This window comes from Staurois parvus, unplaced genomic scaffold (genome assembly GCF_062004578.1).
Source record: "Staurois parvus isolate SC_StPar_1 unplaced genomic scaffold, SC_StPar_1.0 ptg000162l, whole genome shotgun sequence".
NCBI lineage: Eukaryota > Metazoa > Chordata > Amphibia > Anura > Ranidae > Staurois > Staurois parvus.
In genome coordinates, this window is record NW_028317958.1 from 6,912,795 (window position 1) to 6,933,438 (window position 20,644).

At 45.4% G+C, this 20,644-nt stretch overlaps 2 protein-coding genes across 4 annotated transcripts in view; one reads left to right on the forward strand and one right to left on the reverse strand.

Annotated features, from left to right (window-relative positions):
• UBA3 (ubiquitin like modifier activating enzyme 3) overlaps positions 1-7,463 on the reverse strand; it is a 50,839-nt gene extending 43,376 nt beyond the window's left edge. Inside the window, exons 1-2 of one of the 3 annotated variants that reach the window (XM_089676022.1) lie at positions 7,337-7,447; positions 7,205-7,243 (exon numbers count right to left, since the gene is read on the reverse strand). In XM_089676022.1, the coding sequence (XP_089532148.1) occupies positions 7,205-7,243; positions 7,337-7,356 (59 nt within the window). In that variant the 5' untranslated portion in view covers positions 7,357-7,447. Of the gene's footprint in view, positions 1-1,203; positions 1,226-7,204; positions 7,244-7,336 lie in introns of those variants that run through there. The other 2 variants (XM_089676023.1, XM_089676025.1) reach the window with 2 other exon arrangements.
• Positions 7,464-11,406: 3,943 nt separating this feature from the next.
• Positions 11,407-20,644, forward strand: part of ARL6IP5 (ARF like GTPase 6 interacting protein 5) — a 31,207-nt gene continuing 21,969 nt past the window's right edge. Inside the window, exon 1 of the mRNA XM_089676026.1 lies at positions 11,407-11,633. Coding sequence (XP_089532152.1) covers positions 11,458-11,633 — 176 coding nt within the window. The 5' untranslated portion in view covers positions 11,407-11,457. The remainder of the gene's footprint in view (positions 11,634-20,644) is intronic.

Sequence of the window (20,644 nt, forward strand, 5' to 3'; positions counted from 1 at the left end):
TATATGGCCAAGGTCTCTCTCATGAGCCAATCTCAAGCCTCCTGCTGATTGGAGAGCTCTAGCTTTTGATTTAGCAGGAGGTAAGTCAGGACCACTGAAGAGAACAGTGCTCAGTAGCCAATCCTACTCTGCAATGTATGCCAGAGCTAAGGCTTTCAATAGCCACTGGGAATTATTCAAACAATTATACAGACATTGATCAAATACCTTTTCAATGTACCCTTAAATGTATCTAGACTGGTTTTTTGCAAAGAAATTGGGCTTGAAGGTAAAAATGCAGATCTACTATTTTCTCAGGCCAATGGCTGTCAAAGCACTGAAAGAAGGTCCTAAATCAACCAGGAAACCAGTCAGAAGTCAGGGCCTGTTCACACCAGGTGCGTTGAGCGGCATTGGTCAGCACTGATCAACGCAGATTCCACACAAAGGCATATAGAAAACAATTATTTTCTACATGCCGTGTTCACACAATGTGTGGCGGTGTGTGTCATGTTAAAATGCAGCATGTCTGCTGTCACCTCATGTCAACACAGTATTGTTGCATAAAGCTGAATAAAATGTAATTTGCATTTTAATAAAAAAAAAAAAGTAAACAGTGCAATGTGTTCTAACACCATATTGCACTATCACAACACAACGTTCACCAGCAGGCACACATTATACCAAGTATAATGCCCATCCGCTGATATGAACGAGCTCTTAAAAATCACTAACTACAACCTCCATGCTCTTTAAAATAAGGTTTCCTTTATATTTCTGATGAGCTTCAGAAAGCTTTACATATATACTTGTTAAAACAAATCACAAACTGAATATTTCTAAAACATTGGGGTGTTAAGAGAAAAATAAGACATACCCTTAAGTAATAACATGCAATAATAGCCAATTATTGTTTTATCGCCAATAATAAAGTCAAGTATTTTTAAATGGCTGAAAGAGTTCAAAATATTGAAAAGTCTCAAAACAAAAAGGGAAAACAGAAAGGAAAACAACATATAAAGAAAGTTGTAAACAACAAAAATACATAAAGAAAAATAACAGAGCATTAATACTATATCAGTATAACAAAATGAGGATGTCCACCTAAACAAAAATGTTGGAGGTACTTTGTGATCCAAGCACACAATTGTGGCTTCTATTTCCAGGCTGACCTATAAAAACCACTCATAATAACCAATGAAATGTTACCTTTAGCATTCTCACCTGTCTTTGAAATATGTCCGCTGGATTACAATTAGTTTCTAAAAGCAACAAATGAGTATTTATTTGCTTTAAGTTCTATAAATGGGTCCATTGTCAAGCATATTAACGGTTTTGCGTTAAATAAAAAATTCATGTATTTGTAAGGAAGCAGAGCTATGTGAATATACACTATATTGCAAAAGTATTGTCCCCGCCCTCTAAATCATTGGATTCAGGTGTTGCAATCCCCTCCATGGACACAGGTGTATAAAATCAAGCCCCTAGGCATGCAGACTACTTCTACAAACATTTGTGAAAGGATGGGTCGCTCTCAGGAGCTCAGTGAATTCAAGCATGGTACTGTGATAGGTTGCCACCTGTGCAGTAAGTCCATCCGTGACATTTCCTTGTTACTAAATATTCCACGGTCAACTGTTAGTGGGATTATAACAAAGTGGAAGCAACTGGGAACAACAGCAACTCAGCCATGAAGTGGTAGGCCACATAAAATGACAGCGGGGTCAGTGCATGCTGAAGCACACAGTGCGCAGAAGTCGCCAACTGTCTGCAGAGTCAATAGCTAAAGACCTCCAAACTTCATGTGGCCTTCAGATTAGCACAACAGTCCATAGAGAGCTTCATGGAATGGGTTTCCATGGCCGAGCAGCTGCATCCAAGCCTTACATCACCAAGTGCAATGCAAAGCATCAGATGCAGTGGTGTAAAGCACATGTGCAGAAAGGACTTTCCAGTACTCAGCCCCGCTTCACCGCCATTCATGACAGTACTCGCCAGACATCAAGTCACAGTACCAAGGACTCCATGATTGTGGAAGCTACTGTCAACGCGTTTCATCCGCTTGTTTAGACACAGGCTTCCTCAAGACCCCAACTGTCTGCGGAGTCAATAGTTAAAGACCTCCAAACTACATGTGGCCTTCAGATTAGCACAACAACAGTGCATAGAGAGCTTCATGGAATGGATTTCCATGGCCGAGCAGCTGCATCCAAGCCTTACATCACCAAGTGCAATGCAAAGCGTTGGATGCAGTGGTGTAAAGCACGCCACCACTGGACTCTAGGGTAGCGGAGATGTGTTCTCTGGAGTAACGATTCACACTTCTCTGTCTGGCAATCCAACGGATGTCTCTAGGTTTGACTATTGCCAGGAAAACGGTACTTGCCTGACCGCATTGTGCCAAGTGTAAAGTTTGATGGGGGGGGCGGGGATTATGGTGCGAGGTTGTTTTTCATGGGTTAGGCTTGGCCCCTTCGTTCCAGTGAAGGGAACTATTAAGGCATCATCATACCAAGACATTTTGGACAATTTCATGCTCCCAACTTTGTGGGAACAGTTTGGGGATGTCCCCTTCCTGTTCCAACTTGACTGCACACCAGTGCACAAAGCAAGATCCATAAAGACATGGATGAGCGCGTTTGGGGTAGAGGAACCTGACTGACCTACACAGAGTCCTGACCTCAACCCCATAGAACACCTTTGGGATGAATTAGGGCGGAGACTGTGAGCCAGGTCTTCTCATCTGACATCAGTGCCTGACCTCACAAATGCACTTCTGGAAGAATGATCAAACCTTCTCATAGACACCCTCCTAAACCTTGTGGACAGCCTTCCCAGAAGAGTTGAAGCTGTTATAGCTGCAAAGGGCGGGTCAACTCAATACTGAACCTTACAGACTAAGGCTGGGATGCCAATAAAGTTAATCTGTGTGTAAATGCAAGCTCCCCAATACTTTTTCCAATATAGTGTATATCTGTGATGTGGATACGTGAATATTTGGCTCAAAATTCAGCAGATTCAGCAGGAATCACCTGATATTCAAGCTGTATATGGACAGCCAACACTCTGGTAAGGCTGGGTAGATTGTACTTCAAAATTTCCAAAGAGATGTAAAAAAACTAGAAGCAAGGCTCAGCCCACCAGCATTCAAAAACTATTCTAATATAAGTTCTGGGTGGAATGGCCTTTTAAGTTGCCTGATGTAATAAGGACACTATACATCGAGAGCAGAGACAACCGAGAGGGATGATTCAAATTTCTAAGGATATTTAAAGGGTCACTTCACTAAAAACTGACAGTTGAGTTTTTGGGAAAGACGAGCTCCAGGAAAGTAAAACCAATTATACCTGCGGTGCAGCTTGCCAGACTACCAAAGTTGTGTTATTGTCTTACTGGTGTGTGCTGTACCTGAATAAAACAGTTTCCCTTCCTGACCACCTCCTGGAACTGGAAGCCACTTCCTGGAGCTATAGCTGGCCTAAGGTTCCCCCCTTCCCATCCCAAATATTGAACTGTCCTAAACAGTGCAATTTTGATTTCAAAGCTCAAAATGTCATCCTAGGCCTAGCCTGTTTACATTTGTGTTTGCCCAGTCATGCGCTTTCACAGTGACAGACACTCCTACCCTTCTTGTAACTTAGTAGCACTGGATGTCAAAGGAGGACAAGAAAATGACCAAATTCTGCCTGAATCTGAAGAATAAATAGCTCACTATACTAAAAGATGGAACTGACTTGGCTTCACTGATAATTCCATTCCCAGTGCACCCTCAGATATCCCTCCCCACACTATAGGGGAACGTCTGTGCTGATGTTTAATCTCTCCTAATAATAAACAATCAGGCTCTTTACTGCTCCATCAGGTATAAAATAATTCTTAATTTTTTTTATTTAAACATTGTACCACAATCTTTTATGAGAATCATGAATGTCTTTTTTGGTAGTCTGACTCTTCAAACAACAATAATAATCACCAGAAGTGCTGTGTCATACTCGCAGTCTTGATGCTGGTGATAAGTCTCCAGCAACAGATTGCTAAAGAGAACACTCACCTGATCCTACAAGCGTCGCCTCCTTGCTGGCCAAAAAGGTGCAGAATTTGGCTCACCAGTCAGCAATGAGGAAGCAACACCTTTCTGCTTCAGCCAAGAAAGGGAACAATGCCATAGGGACAGATGAATGTATTCTCTCTCTCTCTGGTAGTACCAGGATTGCTAGTGTGACATGGGTCAAGTATAAACAGCAGTTAAAAGGGCACCAAAGCTACACCTGCACTGCACTGCACTGCATCTCATCCCACGCATGCTCACAGCAAACTCCAAATAATATTATGGAAATCCACACTCTGCTTGTCCCATTGAAGTACAAACCCAACCTTAGCATTGAATGCTCGGGGGGGAAGAACTGCCAGTGATGAATTTGAAGGGGCTGTGTGACAAGCAGCATTCACAGTGCAGATCTCCGTGTAGTGGAGATGGTAAAGACATCAGAAGCCAACAAGTCTAACTGCTCAACTAGTACAGTTCCCCTTTACCCACAAGCCTACAGGGCACTTATACTCCCTTCCTGCCCAGGCCAATTTCCAGCTTTCAGCGCTGTTGCACTTTGAATGACAATTGCGCGGTCATGCAACACTGTACCCATATGAAATTTTTATCATTTTTTTGAGACAGATATAGCTTTATTTTGGTGGTATTTAATCACCTCTGGGCTTTTTATTTTTTCTTAAACAAACCAAAAACCACTGAAAATTTTGAAAAAAAAAAATGTTTTTTCTTAGCTTTTGTTATAAAACGTTGTAAATAAGTGATTTTTCTACTTCACTGATGTGCGCTGCAGTGATGGGCACTGATAGACACTGATAGGTGGCACTGATGGGCACTGATGAGGAGGCACTGGTAGGTGGCACTGATGGGCATTGACAGGCATCACTGATGGGCACTGAAAGGCAGCACTGATATATGGCACTGACTGGCAGATAGGTGGCACTGTTAAGCGGCACTGACTGGCACTGTTAAGCGGCACTGACAAGCAGCTCAGATGGGCACTGATATCTGGCATTGATGTGCACTGATATGTGGCACTGATGGTCACTGACAGGTGGCACTGCTGGGGCTACACTGATCATCAGAGCTCTGCGGAATGCCGATTACCGGCTCTCCTCTCCTCTCGAGCTGTCAGCTTGATAGCTCATGAGGAGAGACATGCTGATAACCGGCATTTCCCTGTTTACATGTGATCAGCTGTGATTGGACACAGCTGATCACATGACCGAGCTGACATCTTCGGCTCTTTCTGTGGATTGGTGATCCGCTGTGTCCAAGGAACACAGCGCACCGCCAATCACCGCGCTGCGCGCTCCCTGAGCCGCGCATGCGTGGTGAGAATGGGAGGAGATCATATGACGTCCTCCCAGAACGAGAGAACCGCCTTGCGCCCATCATTGGACTATATGGCGGGTGGGAGGTGGTTAAAGAATTATTCACAGCACCGCTACTCCAGTGATCTCCACTTGCTTTCGGGTCCCGTGCCAAGCAGCTGGCCTGCTGCATTCGGAACACAGGAGGTGAGCTGCTTGCCACCAGAACCATTCAGAGATTGCTTTGCATTTTCTGAATAAATACAAAGCATTCTCTGATTGGATGAGATGAAGAGGGGGGGTGGTAATGTCACACTCTACGTGGTTTCCAGCTTCCAGGGGCACCAGCCAGTTATGGTTACATACATAATTACATTACACTGGTCCAAGCTGAAGCTATGTAACTATGTATAAAATATCCATACCTGGAATACCTCTTTAATGGGATAAAACAAATGTGCATTTATAGCAGAGATGGATCATTTACATGAACACACTTTAAAGTGTTACTAAACCCCGGACCCTGCATTCACTATATCTGGTCTCCCCGGACCCTGCATTCACTATATCTGGTCTCCCACAGTACACAGAACATGGAAGTGCAGTTATTTTAGTAAATATAAACTGCTAAATACCTTTTCTCATCAGCAGTATATAGCAGTCTTGTGACTTCTATCAGTGTACAGCTGAGCACTGGGTAATCTTGTAGGAGTTTTCATTTTTTTCTGACTGTCTTATGAAGCTGCATAACCCCCGATCTCTGCCTGGACAGTGCTGATTGGCCCTGCGCTGATCACATGCACCCTCCCAAGGAAAAAAAAAAAACATCTCTAGCAATACACACCAAACTGAGCATGTGCAGACATGCCACTGCTGTTCTGTACTATGGCAGATGGATTGGGGACAGTAGAAGGGGAGGATCAGAGAAGACAGGATCAAACTGCCTTTTTACACAATGCAAAGGATTAACCCCTTAGGTTCCACAGTGAGTATAACAAGCATACGCTACTGCATATACAGACTTATTTTACTGTTGTGGGTTTAGTAACACTTTAAAAGGCAATCTATTCTTGCCCCAACAATGAAGCTCCATTCACACCATTGTGCACACTTATGTTTTTTGGTGCAATTCATTCTTAATGGGGTTAGTTCACCTTTACAGAAAAGATGTGAAGCTCAACTAACACCAGACACCCTCTGGTCTCCACTGTACTTACCTCCGGCGATCCTGAGCTGCCAGCATCCCTGCAACGGGTCCAGCAGTCGGGAGATTTGAAACCCCTGCTCTTCTCTGTCAGCAATTCCAGAATGGACCAGATCGATTCTGATTGGTCAGTGCCATCACAGGGATAGTGCTGATCAGTCAAAATTGAGCTGGCTGTTCTGATGGTGAAGAGCGGGGATTTCAAATCCCCCAATGGCTAGACCTGCTGCGGGGGTGCTGGCAGCTCTGCAACCCCAGAGGTAGAACCAAGGGTGGGGGTGTCAAGGATTTGTTCAGCTTTACATTTTTTGTGTATAGGTGAACTGACAGCACCCCAACGCACCTCGCCACCGGACGCACGATAACACTCTACCATACACTGCAGTGAGGATGCGTAAGTGAGGCCCAAACCACACAAAGTAACCATCCTGGCTCACATTTTCGTTCAGGTGGACATGCCCTTAAAATGGACCAATCATTGCACTCTAAGGTCCAGTGAAGCCCCATTGGTCAGTATTATGTGCTCCTCAGTGTGGTGATGGTCTACAGGTCACGTGACTGACAGGTGGCCCCGCCTCTCTGTCTCCCTATGGGTATCCTGGGCATTGTCTGAGGGGGTTTCCTCTGTCCATGTTCTAACACCTCCCCTGTGCCAGCACTAACTTGTCAGAGAGCTCTTCTATCCGCCTTCTTTTCTTCTCCCTAAAAAGAGAGAGAGAGAATAAAAGAAGGGTCTCACCCTCCCGGCCTGGGACACAGAGGGGACCCTAGCTGGACACACACACGGATACTCACGGCTCTTCAGCATCCGCCATATTCACCTCAGCCTTCCCACAGTGCACCGGGGCTCGGGGGGAAAGGGGCGGGGTTTGAGCTGACAGACCACAAGCTGTTTCCCGGCTCCGAGCCGTCTTCTGGTGTCTTTTTTTTATTTCTTTAAATTAACTTTATTAACAACAGACAATCCAAGCAACATTGTGTAGTCGGTAGAATGCGCCGCTGTTCCTGGGTTGCATTTCCTCTTCCGTGCTCCGATTTGATGTGCCAATGTATAGAAATAAATACAGATAGATGAAAAGAACTCATGGCCTATTAAAGTGGAACTAAATTCGTGTTTAAAATACGTTGCAGGCAAGGTTTTATTGCAGAGGAGGTTCTGTATTCAGGGATTTACTGCCAATGAGGAAACCTGAGGAGACCACCTCAGGAAGCACCTGGTGAGAGGTAGCTGTGTCTGCTCCATCCTTGCTGTAACCATGGAGCGCTAACAAGCTGGTTGCTAGGGCACTAACAGTCAATGATGCTGAGCAGTCTATCTGACTGCATCCTAGTGACCCGTCACACTGCAAGGCAGCCACCTGCATCCTAGCAACCAATGATGCACAGCTCCATTGGTTGATAGAAAGCTGTTAGCCAAGCCACAGCATCACTGGCTGCATGCACAGGGCAGCGTCACTGAGCTGGTTGCTAAGACACTGGCGATACCTGCATCATAACAACCAGTGATGCTGTGCAGCCCAGCCACCTGTATCCTGGCAACCAATGATGCCCAGCTCCATTGGTTGCTAGAATACTGTCAACCAAGGCCACAGTATCAATGATTGCATACACAGGGCAGTGCCACTGACCTGGTTGCTAGGACACTGGCGCCTCCTGCATTTCAACAACCAGTGGTGCTGTATGGCCTAGCCACCTGCATCCTAGCAACTAATGACACTGTGAAAGCCCAGCCACCTGCTCTTTTATCAACCAATGATGCACAGCTCCATTAGTTGCTAGAATACTGTCAGCCAAGGCCACGGCATCAATGGTTGCATACACAGTACACAGGACAGCGTAACTGAGCTGGTTGCTAGGACAACAGCACCACCAGTGATGTGCGGAGCAGCCACCTGCATGATAGCAACCAAACATGCTGTGCAGCCCAGCTGCCTGCATTCCATCAACCAAAAAGCTGTGCAGCCCAGCCACCTGCATCCAAGCAACCAATAACACTGTGCAGCCTGGCTACCTGCACCCTAGCAACTAACAACCCTCTCACCTGAATTCTAGCAACCAATGATGCACAGCTTCATTAGAAACCTGCTGCCAGACCATAGCTTCATTGGTTGCTGTGTCATTATCCTAGTAACCAATGGGGGACATCAAACATGGATGCATGGAGTTGCCGTGGTAATTGGGACTCCCACTAGAGATCATACAAGTTTTTGATTGTTTCTATGGGGCTTAGAGGGGAGGGGAAGGGTAACAAATATGGCTGCCTCAGATGGCATTTAACCTGGGCACACACCTGTATGGCCCCTTTCACATGGGCGTTCCATGTGTCTGTTTTTCTTCTGTACGTTTATGGATGAAAAACGGACACCCATGTATTTCTATGGACTAGCGGATGTAAACGGGTGATCATCTATTTACATCTGTTAATGTCCGCCTCCGTTAACATACTTTTTTTTAACGGAAACAAACCTTATTTTTTTTCAGTTAAAACAAAAAAAAGGACCGGACAAAAAACGGATGTAATCAGACAAAAAGAGATTTAAACTACCGAAAACGGATGTAAATGGACACAAATCGGATGTAAATGGACGAAAATAGATGTAAACGGACAAAAATGGATGTAAACGGACAAAAACGGATGCAAATGGATGAAAACTAATGTAAACAGACAAAATTGGATGTAAACGGACAAAAACCGGATGTAATTGGACGAAAACTAATGTAAATGGATGAAAAACAGATAAAAATGGATGAAAACTAATGAAAAACAGATGTAAACTGATGCAAAACGGATGAAAAAATTATGTGAACTGATCAGTTTTTTCTTGGAAAAAACGTGACTGAAGTGATGAAAAAAATGTAACTCCCGTGTGAAAGGGGCCTATATCTCCTCTTATCTGGCTGCCGGCAATGTTTTTTAAAACTAGAAGTAAAGTCCTGCTGTTGAAAACTGTGAGCAGGAGGCACTTTATTGTAGAAGAGACATGCAATGCCTCTTCTGCAATAAAATTCACCTACCTGCCTTCTTGCTGTTTTTTTGCGGCATGTAAACTGAGCTGTCACGTGTATACTTCCCAACTGTCTGAGATGGGAACGAGGGACGCTTATCAGCAAAAGTATGCAAGCTTAGGACACACACCCCTGCCACGCCCCCTTATAAGAGAATTAGACAACAAAAAGTGTTGGTTAAACCCTCAAATAGTTGCAGCAATTTTAGCACTGTAAAACACTTTTTGATAGATAAATAATGCATTTTATATACAACTATATACAGTACATCAGACCAAAATGAAGGACAAATTATGAGGAAAGAGGGACAGAGGGACTATGTTCCAAATGAGGGAAGTCCCTTGAAATCAGGGACAGTTGGGAACTGTGCATGTGCAGCTCAGCTTACAGCACTGGCACTGTCCTTGTGTGCTGGGATGAATGACTCCTGAACATGTGCATAAGTGACGTCATCTCGCTCTGGCCAATGAAGACAGCCCAAGACTGGCACCTAGCAGAAGATGCTGACTCCGGTGAGGAACCACTGAAGGAAAGGTAAGTTTTATTCCACTTTAGTGTACACCGAACCATGCATGCGCATCTTCGGGTGGTTAGTGCTTGTAGGAAGAGTTTTCTTTCTGCTCTAGCAGGATGCAGAACCCCTGACCTCTGTCTGGACAGTGCTGGTTGGCCCTGTGCTGATCACATGCACTCTCCCAAGAAAAAAAAATCCTCTCTAGCAGGAGCAGACTGACAACTCATGGGGCCCCCGGGCAATAGGGGATCATGGGGCCCCTGTGTCCTTGCCCACACTCAAAGCACACCCAAAAAAGCCTATAAAAGGTACCAGGGGCATTTCATGGGGCCCCCTACTGACCCCGGGCCCTTGGGCAGTGCCCGAGTGCTCGCATGGTCAGTCCGTCACTGCTTTCTAGCAATATACACCAAACTGAGCATGTGCAGAATGGCTATGGTTCAGTCTGTCTTATCAGGAGATAAGACGTGGACATTTGAACAAGAGGAGGAGCAGAGAAGACAGGATCAAACAGCCTTTTTACACAATGCAGAGGATTAACCCCTTAGGTTCCACAGTGAGTATAACAAACATGCTTTTCTGCATATACAGACTGATTTCACTATTGTGGGTTTAGTAACACTTTAAGTTCAGTCTTGTCAAATCAAATGGTAGTGAATACTAATGGATAATAACTTAAAGCGGAGCTCCACCTAAAAAAGGGGATGTTCTGCTTTAAGCCTTTGTCCCCCACTCCCCATGAAGGATTGGCACCTTTGGGGAGCGGGGGGTACCCGAATTTGACAGATACCTGCTTCCACTTCCGCTGCGATTGCCTAGGTGATCAGAAGCGGAAGTTGTCCTCCCATCCCATAGTCTTCTGGGACACATGACAGGTCCCAGAAGACTCCGGGGCCATTCACAAAACGCAGCGCTTCTCCTGCAAGCTGTCACAGCCGGGTGCCCACACTGAAGATGCCAGCGCCAGGGAAAGAAGATGGCCAGTGAAACCAGCAGTGGTGAGGACACTGCGGGACCGAGGGACAGGTAAGTGGCTGTATTTTAAAAGTCAGCAGCTACAGTGTTTGTACTGTAGTGTTTTTATTTCTTTTTTTTTCAGGTGGAACTCCGGCTTTAATCTAATCAAAATGTATACAATTCCTGAATAATTTGGATTGACATATGTCTGGTCAGCCCAGCATTAGGAACGCTGAGATAGATCAGACAGGTTCTCTTTCATATGCCAACCACAACATGACAGCTTGTAATAACACGGCGCGCCCTCTAGTGCTCAATGGCACTACATTCCTTGGCTGAGTGCACATGCGCAGTAGATAGCTGGAATGAAGTAATTGAGCTGCGGATGGGCTGAGTGCGCTTGCGCCGTAGATGTAGCGACAGACAGAGCTGCAGAAACATGGACGTCCAGGTGGCTCCTCTCCGGGCCTGGGATGATTTCTTCCCCGGATCTGACCGCTTCTGCCGGCCGGACTTCAAAGACATCTCCAAATGGAACAACAGGGTGGTGAGCAACCTGCTCTACTACCAAACCAACTACATGGCCCTGGCGGCCGCCGTCGTCTGCTTGGTGGGGTGAGTCAGTGCATGATGCAGCACAGGGAGGACACTGACAGATCAGTATGGACTGGCCAGGATCAGATATAGACAACTGGGGGACTACAAGACTCAGCATGGACTGGCCAGGATCAGATATAGACAACTGGGGAACTACAAGCCTCAGCATGGACTGGCCAGGATCAGATATAAACAACTGGGGGACTACAAGACTCAACATGGACTGGCCAGGATCAGATAGCTGTGGAACTACAAGGCTCAGCATGGACTGGGCAGAATCAGATAGGTTGGGGACTACAAGGCTCAGGATGGACTGTCCAGGATCAGATGTAGACAACTGGGGCACTACAAGACTCAGCATGGACTGTCCAGAATCAGATAGCTGGGGGACTACAAGGCTCAGCATGGACTGGCAAAGATCAGATAGCTGGGGGACTACAAGGCTCAGCATGGACTGGCAAAGATCAGATAGCTGGGGGACTACAAGGCTCAGCATGGACTGGCAAAGATCAGATAGCTGGGGGACTACAAGGCTCAGCATGGACTGGCAAAGATCAGATAGCTGGGGGACTACAAGGCTCAGCATGGACTGGCCAGGATCAGATATAGATAGCTGAGGTACTAAATGTCTCAGCACGGACTGCCCAGGATCAGATAGCTAGAGGACTACAAAACTCAGCATGGACTGTCTAGGATAAGATAGCTGAAGAACTACAATGCTCAGCATGGCCTGTCCAGGATCAGATATTGACAGCTGGGGGACTATAAGGCTCACCCTGGACTGTCCAGGATCAGATATAGAAAGCTGGGGGACTACAAGTCTCAGCATGGACTCTCTAGGATCAGATAGCTGGAGGACTACAATGCTCAGCATGGACTGGCCAGGATCAGATATAGACAGCTGAGGGACGAAATGTCTCAGCACGGACTGCCCAGGATCAGTTATTGTCAGCTGTGGGACTAAAAGGCTCAGCATGGACTGTCCAGAATCAGATATAGATAGCTGGGGGACTACAAAACTCAGCATGGACTGTCTAGGATCACATAGCAGGGGGACTACAAAGCTCATCATGGACTGTCCAGGATCAGTTATAGACAGCTAGGGGACTACAAGGCTCAGCATGGACTGTCCAGGATCAGTTATAGACAGCTAGGGGACTACAAGGCTCAGCATGGACTGTGCAGGTCATGTGACATAGGATATTCATAGTACACGCAGGACGTGGAGCATTTCCCGTACCATCTGCTGAGCGTGCACTGAGAAAAAAAACAGTTGCAATGATCAACAGCTTCAAAATGAATTCAGCTTTCTGTGCTGCAGCCGGCTGTGCCGATTGTCTCCGATATCTGGGGACTGTCCCAGGCTTCCCCCAAATGAACCACAAAATATATGATTTTCTATCACCTTCCCCCAAATGAACCATAAAATATGTGATTTTCTATCACTTTCCCCCAAATGAACCACAAAACACGTGATTTTCTATCACTTTCCCCCAAATGAACCACAAAACACGTGATTTTCTATCACCTTCCCCGTTTCCTGTGGACCTTTAAGTCTCCCTGCACACTAGCAGCTGTTTCATTTTTTGTCCATTCACGCTACTTTAGGTGTTTTTTGAGCTTCAGCGTCTACATGCTACTAAAGACGCCATTACCAGCGCTTTGTGTTCATTGGGTTTAATAGAATTGTATAAAATAAATGTAATAATATGAATCTCGCCATGTTTGGAATGTCTTGCTCTAAACCATTTAGTAGGGATTTACATTTTTATTTCATTTTTTCCTCTAAATCTGTATGCAGACATTTTTCTATATGTCTAGAATATTTCTCATTGCTGCGTATAATTACTAATGTTATATCCAATCACAATGTATTATGCAAACATACTTTTTTTATTTGGTTTTTCAGTAAGAAGATCAATGATGAATCCATCAACTCTTAGTTCATAGCTATTCAACCAGCTTTTGATTTGATTGGAAAGCACTTAAGCCGGTCATTGATGGATCGAATATCAGCTGGTTCAGCATGGACTGGCCAAGGTTCAATCCATCTATGGGCACCCTGCCCTGGTTGTACTGAAGTCAATCCATCAATTGATTTGGATACAAGCAGCTTGTCGGATTTTGTACATGCGATCACTGCCAGCAGCTCTAGCCACCAGCAGTGATCAGGAAGACATCCTGTCTGCAGTACACAATAGCACTGCCGGAAGGATTCCCCCATCAAAGTGTTACTAAACCCACAACAATAAAATCAGTCTGTATATGCAGTAAAGCATGCTTGTTATACTCACTGTGCAACCTAAGGGGTTAATCCTGTGCATTGTTTAAAAAGGCTGTTTGATCCTGTCTTCTCTGATCCTCACCTTCTCCTGTCCCCAATCCATCTGCTGATAGAACAGAGCCTTGGGGGCAAGCTGAACATGCTCAGTTTGGTGTGTATTGCTAGAGAGTTTTCTTTTTTTCTTTGGGAGGGTGCATGTGATCAGCACAGGGCCAATCAGCTCTGTCCAGACAGGGGGTCGGGGTTATGCAGACTCATAGGACATTCAGGGGAGAATGAAAACTCCTCTTACAAGCTTTAACCAGTACTCTGCTGGACACTGATAGAAGTCACAAGACTGTTCTATCTGCTGCTGAGAAAAGGTATTTAGCAGTTTATATTTACTAAAATAATTGCATTTCCATGTCCTGTGGGAACCTGATAGTGAATGCAGGGTCGTGGGTTTTGTAACATTTTAACAATGACAATGGGGGATTTTTTAAGCACTTTCAGCAGCTGATTTAGTTATTTACAGAGTATACAGCGTCTTTATCTTAATCTTTGCCTGTGTTCCATTTTAAGCTGGTGCCATGAGCTCTGCCCCAAGTTTCCTCTTTCAGGGTGGGTCCTGCCCCTTGCAGCATCCTATGGAGCCACCCTTGCCTCCCTATACTGTGTGCATCAATGGAAACACACAGATTCACAGCCTAGGACAGCAAAGCCCTCCCTCCTTCCCCCTCTTCCCTTCTTTTTTATTATTATTATACAGGATTTATATAGCGCCAACAGTTTGCTCAGCGCTTTCTTCAAACTAACACTGACTGGAGACTGCACTGTCTACTGTTACCGCTTTGCTGTAAAGACTGGAAGTTCAGGGAAGCAGCGCTGAGGGAGCAGGAGCCAGCAGCATTGAAAGCTGTAAAATATTTAACCGGGGAATGCTTATTTTATTACGTTCGGTGTGTTAAACCAAAAAACACTGAGGGTTTAATCCAAAAAAACTCTCCTAGAAGCCTTCTTCCTGGGAGCAGCGTTTTTGCTGAAAAAACATCTGACGGATGTAAAAGTAATACATTTAGTTGCATTTAGAGGCGTCAAGCGCTTGGGCTTTAATTCATTTCATTGGCCAGAATAATAATTTATTCTGACCAGGGGCGGACTGACCATTTGGAAACTCGGGCACTGCCCGAGGGCCCGGGGTCAGTAGGGGGCCCCATGAGATGCGCCTGCTACCTTTTTCATAGGCTTTTTTGAGTTTGTGCAAGGACACAGGGGCCCCATGATCCCCTATTGCCCGGGGGCCCCATGAGTTGTCAGTCCGCCCCTTATTCTGACCATTGAAATTAATGCTCAAGTGCTAAAACGCGCCGAACGATAACACTCGTGTAAATGCGTTTAGCAGCGCCAAGCGTTTTTTTCTGCCAAAGGACTGCTGCCCCTGGATGCACTGGCCCTGGGGGGGTTTTTTTTCTCCTGCTGGTAAACGCCCCTGCCACTAAAAGCTCCTAAAAGTCTGTGTGTGTATGGACACATACAATAACATTGAGGGTCGTTTACAAACAAAAAAAAATGCCTGACGCCCCTAAAAGTGGCTGCAAAAATTCCCTGTGTGCATGAGGTCTAAATAACACGTCAAAGAAGAAAAATAAGTGCTTCCCAGAATACAGATCCATATTCCACACACTATAATACCCTGTTAGAAATGATCAGGTGGTTTTTGTTTTTTTCTTTCCCTAGCCACATGCTTTCTTTTCGAGGGATCAAAAGAAATTCCACAACCAGTTACAAACTATTTTACAGGGGACTCCGGTTTAAGCTGCTGTGTTATAGTGGAAAAAAAAAATCCCTGACGTGAAACATTTGTCAGAGGAAACTTTGTATGTCTCTTTTATCAGAAATACTTATCCCAATCTGTTAGCATTTTTTTTTTCCAACCCCAGCACGATTGCGTACTGGGGTAACGAAGTTCTGGCATCGTGGCCCGGACATTCTTGGTGGGCAAAAAACTACAGACCAGGAAGTGGACCAGGTGAAGATAAGTTACGAGGGGGACCACAAGGTCAGATTTTGTTTGCATGAGCAGGCCAGGGGGCGGTAAAACCGCAGCTCGACCACCTGGCATTACCGCCCCCTAGCCGTTCATGTGACCAAAAACCTGCCCAGCTGAACACTGACATTAACCGCTTCCTGGCCGCCATATAGCAGAACTACTGCTACAGGGCTGTGCAAAATCACGTATATATGTGATTTTGTATTTCTGGGTAGGGGGCGCTCTGCTCTACCCGCGCCACCATCGCCAGCTCCAGTTGTCACCTTCAGTGTCAGTCGGAGATTCCGAGTCGGCGATTGCCGAGGAACACTGACAGAGGAGAGGTCAGTATGTAAACAATACAAATCTCTCCCGTCAGCTCCAGCATGCTGCTTTGTATTGCTCTGCAGAGCAATACAAAGCAGAATGCTTGCATAGTAAAAAATACACAGACAACACAGTAAAACAGCACACAGTTAACCCTTTGATTGCCCCAGATGTCTATGCAAATCACACCAAAAGTTGTGCATGTACTACTTTAGAAGTCGGTGCGGCTCCAACCGAGTCTGAACCGCACTGATTTGACCGCTCCAACTGCGGACAATAGGGTGCGACTTGGCATGCGATTTGTAAGTCGCAGGGCATGCAAATTGCGTGGCAAGTTGGGGTTAGCTGCTGTTTGTCCCCCTCCCTCCAGGGTCCTGGACAGAAAACTTTTATTACTTGGTTGCTCTTGCTCCGTCTTCACCCCATGGTCAGCCTATCCGTGTAAAGCTAGGAAATGTTAGACCTTTGCCCTGTGGATTTTACAGGCGTGATCCCTCAAAACTGTTCTTAGTTTTCATCTCCTAGTAGCTGAGATTTATAGTTGCCTTTCTTTAGACATACGGAGTTTGGCTGGAGGGATTGTAACTGTTGCAAAGTAGGCATTGTAAAGCTGGATCCCTGATATACTTTATGACTCAGACTTTCTGTTGCTGCCTGACTCATCCGTCCCGTCCTGCATTGCCGAGAACGAACTGTATGCCAAGTTCTGATTTCACTGCACACTGTGAGCTTCTGGCAGGGTGAAGACATGGGGGTTCTGGCAGCATTCACAACTGCGGAATATACAAGTCAAAGTTCAAATAATGAAGCTGAGTGTGCTGGCGGGGGAGCGAGTGAGCGTTCACTTCATACTGCTTGTAAAGTGGGGCCCCTGGCACTATGACTCACATCTGGGGTACTTGCCCACGTATTGCCCCTTTTTTGGAAGACGTGATTGTTCACTGACCTGGTGGGTATTACACACCATAACCAGCCCCAGCTCAGGGTTTTATCCCTAGTGCCAGGATCCTTCAAACAGATCAAAAAGAGTCTGATTGGATTTTTCTTAAAGCGGAGTTCCACTCCACTGTCAAAAAATAAGTCAGCAGCTACAAAAACTGTAGCTGCTGACTTTTAAAAAACACACACTTACTTGTCCCTCAGTCCCGTGGTGTCCTCCCTGCAGCCCGTTTTACCGGCCGTCTTCTCTCCCTGGGTGCCGGCATGTTCAGTGTGGGCACCCGGCTGTTACAGCTTCACAGCCGGGTACCCACTGCGCATGCGCGAGAAGCGCTGCGCTTGCTGAATGGTCCTGTAGTCTTTTGGGACCTGTCACGTGTCCCAAATAACTAGAGGGAGGACATCTTCCACTTCCAATCACAGTGGGAGCGGGTACCTGTCACATTCGGGTTTCCACTCCCCACCCCCCAAAGGTGCCAAACCTTAATGGGCAGCGGGGGACCAGTCTTTAAAGTGGAACTTCCCCATTTGGGTGGAGCTCCGCTTTAACTGCTGCTCGGTTTGTTATTGCCAGATGCTGGCGCCAATGTGACCCACCAAACTTATCCGCTTGAGCTTGTGAAATGAATCAAATTGAACATTTGGAGAATATGATAGCTTGGAATGAAGACAAATATGATTCTCACAATCTCATTTGGACTGTCTGGAACTATTTCTTGGTACTCCTCTGCTTTTGATACGTTTTCCTCCACCGTTCTTTAACCCCTTGTCCTCCAGAGGATTTACCCCCCTTCCTGACCATTTTGTGCGTTACGGCACTGCGTTACTTTAACTGACAATTGTGCAGTCGGGCAACACTGCACCCAAATGAAATTTACATCCTTTTTTTTTCCCCCCACAAATAGAGCTTTCTTTTGGTGATATTTGATCGCCTGTGCGGTTTTATTTTTTGTGCTATAAAAAAAAGACAATTTTGAGGAAAAAAAACAATATTTTTGACTTTTTGTTATTAAACGTGTCCAGTAAAAAAAAAAAAATTTCATCATAAATGTAGGCCAAATTGTATTCTGCTACATGTCTGCTAAAAAAAAAAAATCCCAATACGTGTAAATTAATTGGTTTACGTGAAAGTTATAGCCTTTACAAATGGCGGTGTATATATATTGGGATTTTTAACATTTTTTTTACTAGTAATGGTAGTGATCAGCGACTTGAAGCGGGACTGCAGCAGGAATTCTGACACTGGAGGGGGAACTGACTTGGTGTCACTGATATCCCCAGTGACACCAATACAGTGATCAGTGCTAATAAAAACCACTGACACTGTGCTAATGACACTGGGCAGGAAGGGGTTAACGTGAGGTGATCAAAGGGCTAACTGTGTGCTCTGTGCCATTTTACACAGCGTGCTTTGTTACTGCTTCACTATAAGCACACTGCTTTGTATGGCTGTGCTATGCACAGCCATACAAAGCAGTGTGCAGTTGCTGACTGGGAAGAGAACTGTATTGTTTATAAACAGTTTTCCCCCATCGGAGATGCTTGGCAACCACCGGGCGCCGGCGAGTAATCACCAGCTGGGACCCGGTGATTGACTGCTGAGGCTGTGAATGGTGGCGCGGGTAGGGCGCGTGCTCACCCCCTGCACGGAACTACAAAATCATGTATATATACGTGATTTTGCACACCCGTGCTGCCCTGTGGCAGTATAGGGAGGACGGGAAGCGGTTAAAATGTTACTAAAGCTACAACAGTAAAATCAGTCTCTATATGCAGTAAAGCATGCTTGTTATACTCACTGTGGAACCTAAGGGGTTAATCCTCTGCATTGTGTAAAAAGGCTGTTTGATCCTGTCTTCTCTGAACCTCCTTCCAGTGTCCCCCTCTTATCTCCTGATAAGACATATATCGTGTGAGGTCACTCTGCACATGCTCAGTTTGGTGTGTATTGCTAGAGGGGTTTTTTTCTTGGGAGAGTGCATGTGATCAGAACAGGGCCAATCGGCACTGTCCAGACAGAGGTCAGGGGTTCTGCATCCTCTTAGAGCAGAATGAAAACTCCTTCTACAAGCTTTAGCCAGTGCTCGGCTGGACACTGATGTAAGTCACAAGACTTCTATATACTTCTGATGAGAAAAGGTATTTAGCAGTTTATATTTATTAAAATAATTGTACTTCCATGTTGTGTGTACTGTGGGAGACCAGATATAGTGAATGCAGGGTCCTGGGAGACCAGATATAGTGAATGCAGGGTCCTGGGAGACCAGATATAGTGAATGCAGGGTCCTGGGAGACCAGATATAGTGAATGCAGGGTCCAGGGTTTAGTAACACTTTAACCTAGTGGGCTGTTCTGGGGATCCTTTCATCAGCTTTTGGCTGTCTTTTTGTAGCTACTCATGGCCCCCCCCCCCCCCTTTTTTTTTCTTTCCTCTTTTTCTCCTGTTTTTGCCCCCTTCCTCTTGTGCTGCTTCTGGTTATACTCTTTATGATGATCTGTTATTATGCTAAATCTGTTTTTATTGGAGCTGTTTAAAAGCTGTTTTTATTGGACTGAGTTAATATCCCACCCTTAATGCATGGCAATATGCTATGCTCTCTTTCCTGCTCTTAGGATTATGGATGCACCAATATATCGGTGGCGGAAACATACCGGCCAAAAATAGTCTTGACATTTTGCTGATAGGAAAAAAATGTCCGATAATGGTGTTAATATACGCAAAGTCGCATCTCACAGACTTTCATGCAAAAACACTCCCTAGTGACTTCAGTGCAAATCACGTCCCTATTGACTTCAATGCAAAAACACCCCCTAATGACTTCAATGTAAAATTTCGTCTCATAGACTTTCATGCAAACTCGCGTCTCATAGATTTTCAATCAAAGTCACATCCCTGTTGACTTTAATGCAAAAACGTCCCCCTAGTGACTTCAATGCAAAATTGCCACCCACATTAATTTAGATTTTTTTTTTTTTTTTTTTAACGTAAAGCGGAGTTCCACTCGCCCTGTCAAAAAATAAAACTCAGCAGCTACAAAAACTGTAGCTGCTGACTTTTAAAAAAACAGCCACTTACCTGTCCCTCGGTCCCATGGTGTGTGTCCCGCAGCCCGTTTCACCAGCCGTCCTGTATTCCAGGAGGCCGGCATCTTCAGTTTGGGCACCCGGCTGTGATAGCTTGCAGCTTCACGGTCGGGTACCCACTGCACATGCCCGAGTAGTGCTGCGCTTCATGAATGGTCCTGTAGTCTTCTGGGACCTGTAACATGACCCTAAAGACTACAGGGAGGGAGGACACCTTCTGCTTCTGATCGCCTAGGCCAGTGATGGCGAACCTTTTTGAGCCCGAGTGCCCAAACTGCAACCCAAAACCAACTTATTTCTTTCAAAGTGCCAACACTGCAATGAAACCTGAATATCGAGCTTTTGGTTTAGAAAAAACAACTCGTACAGTAGTGCAAACTAATTAAC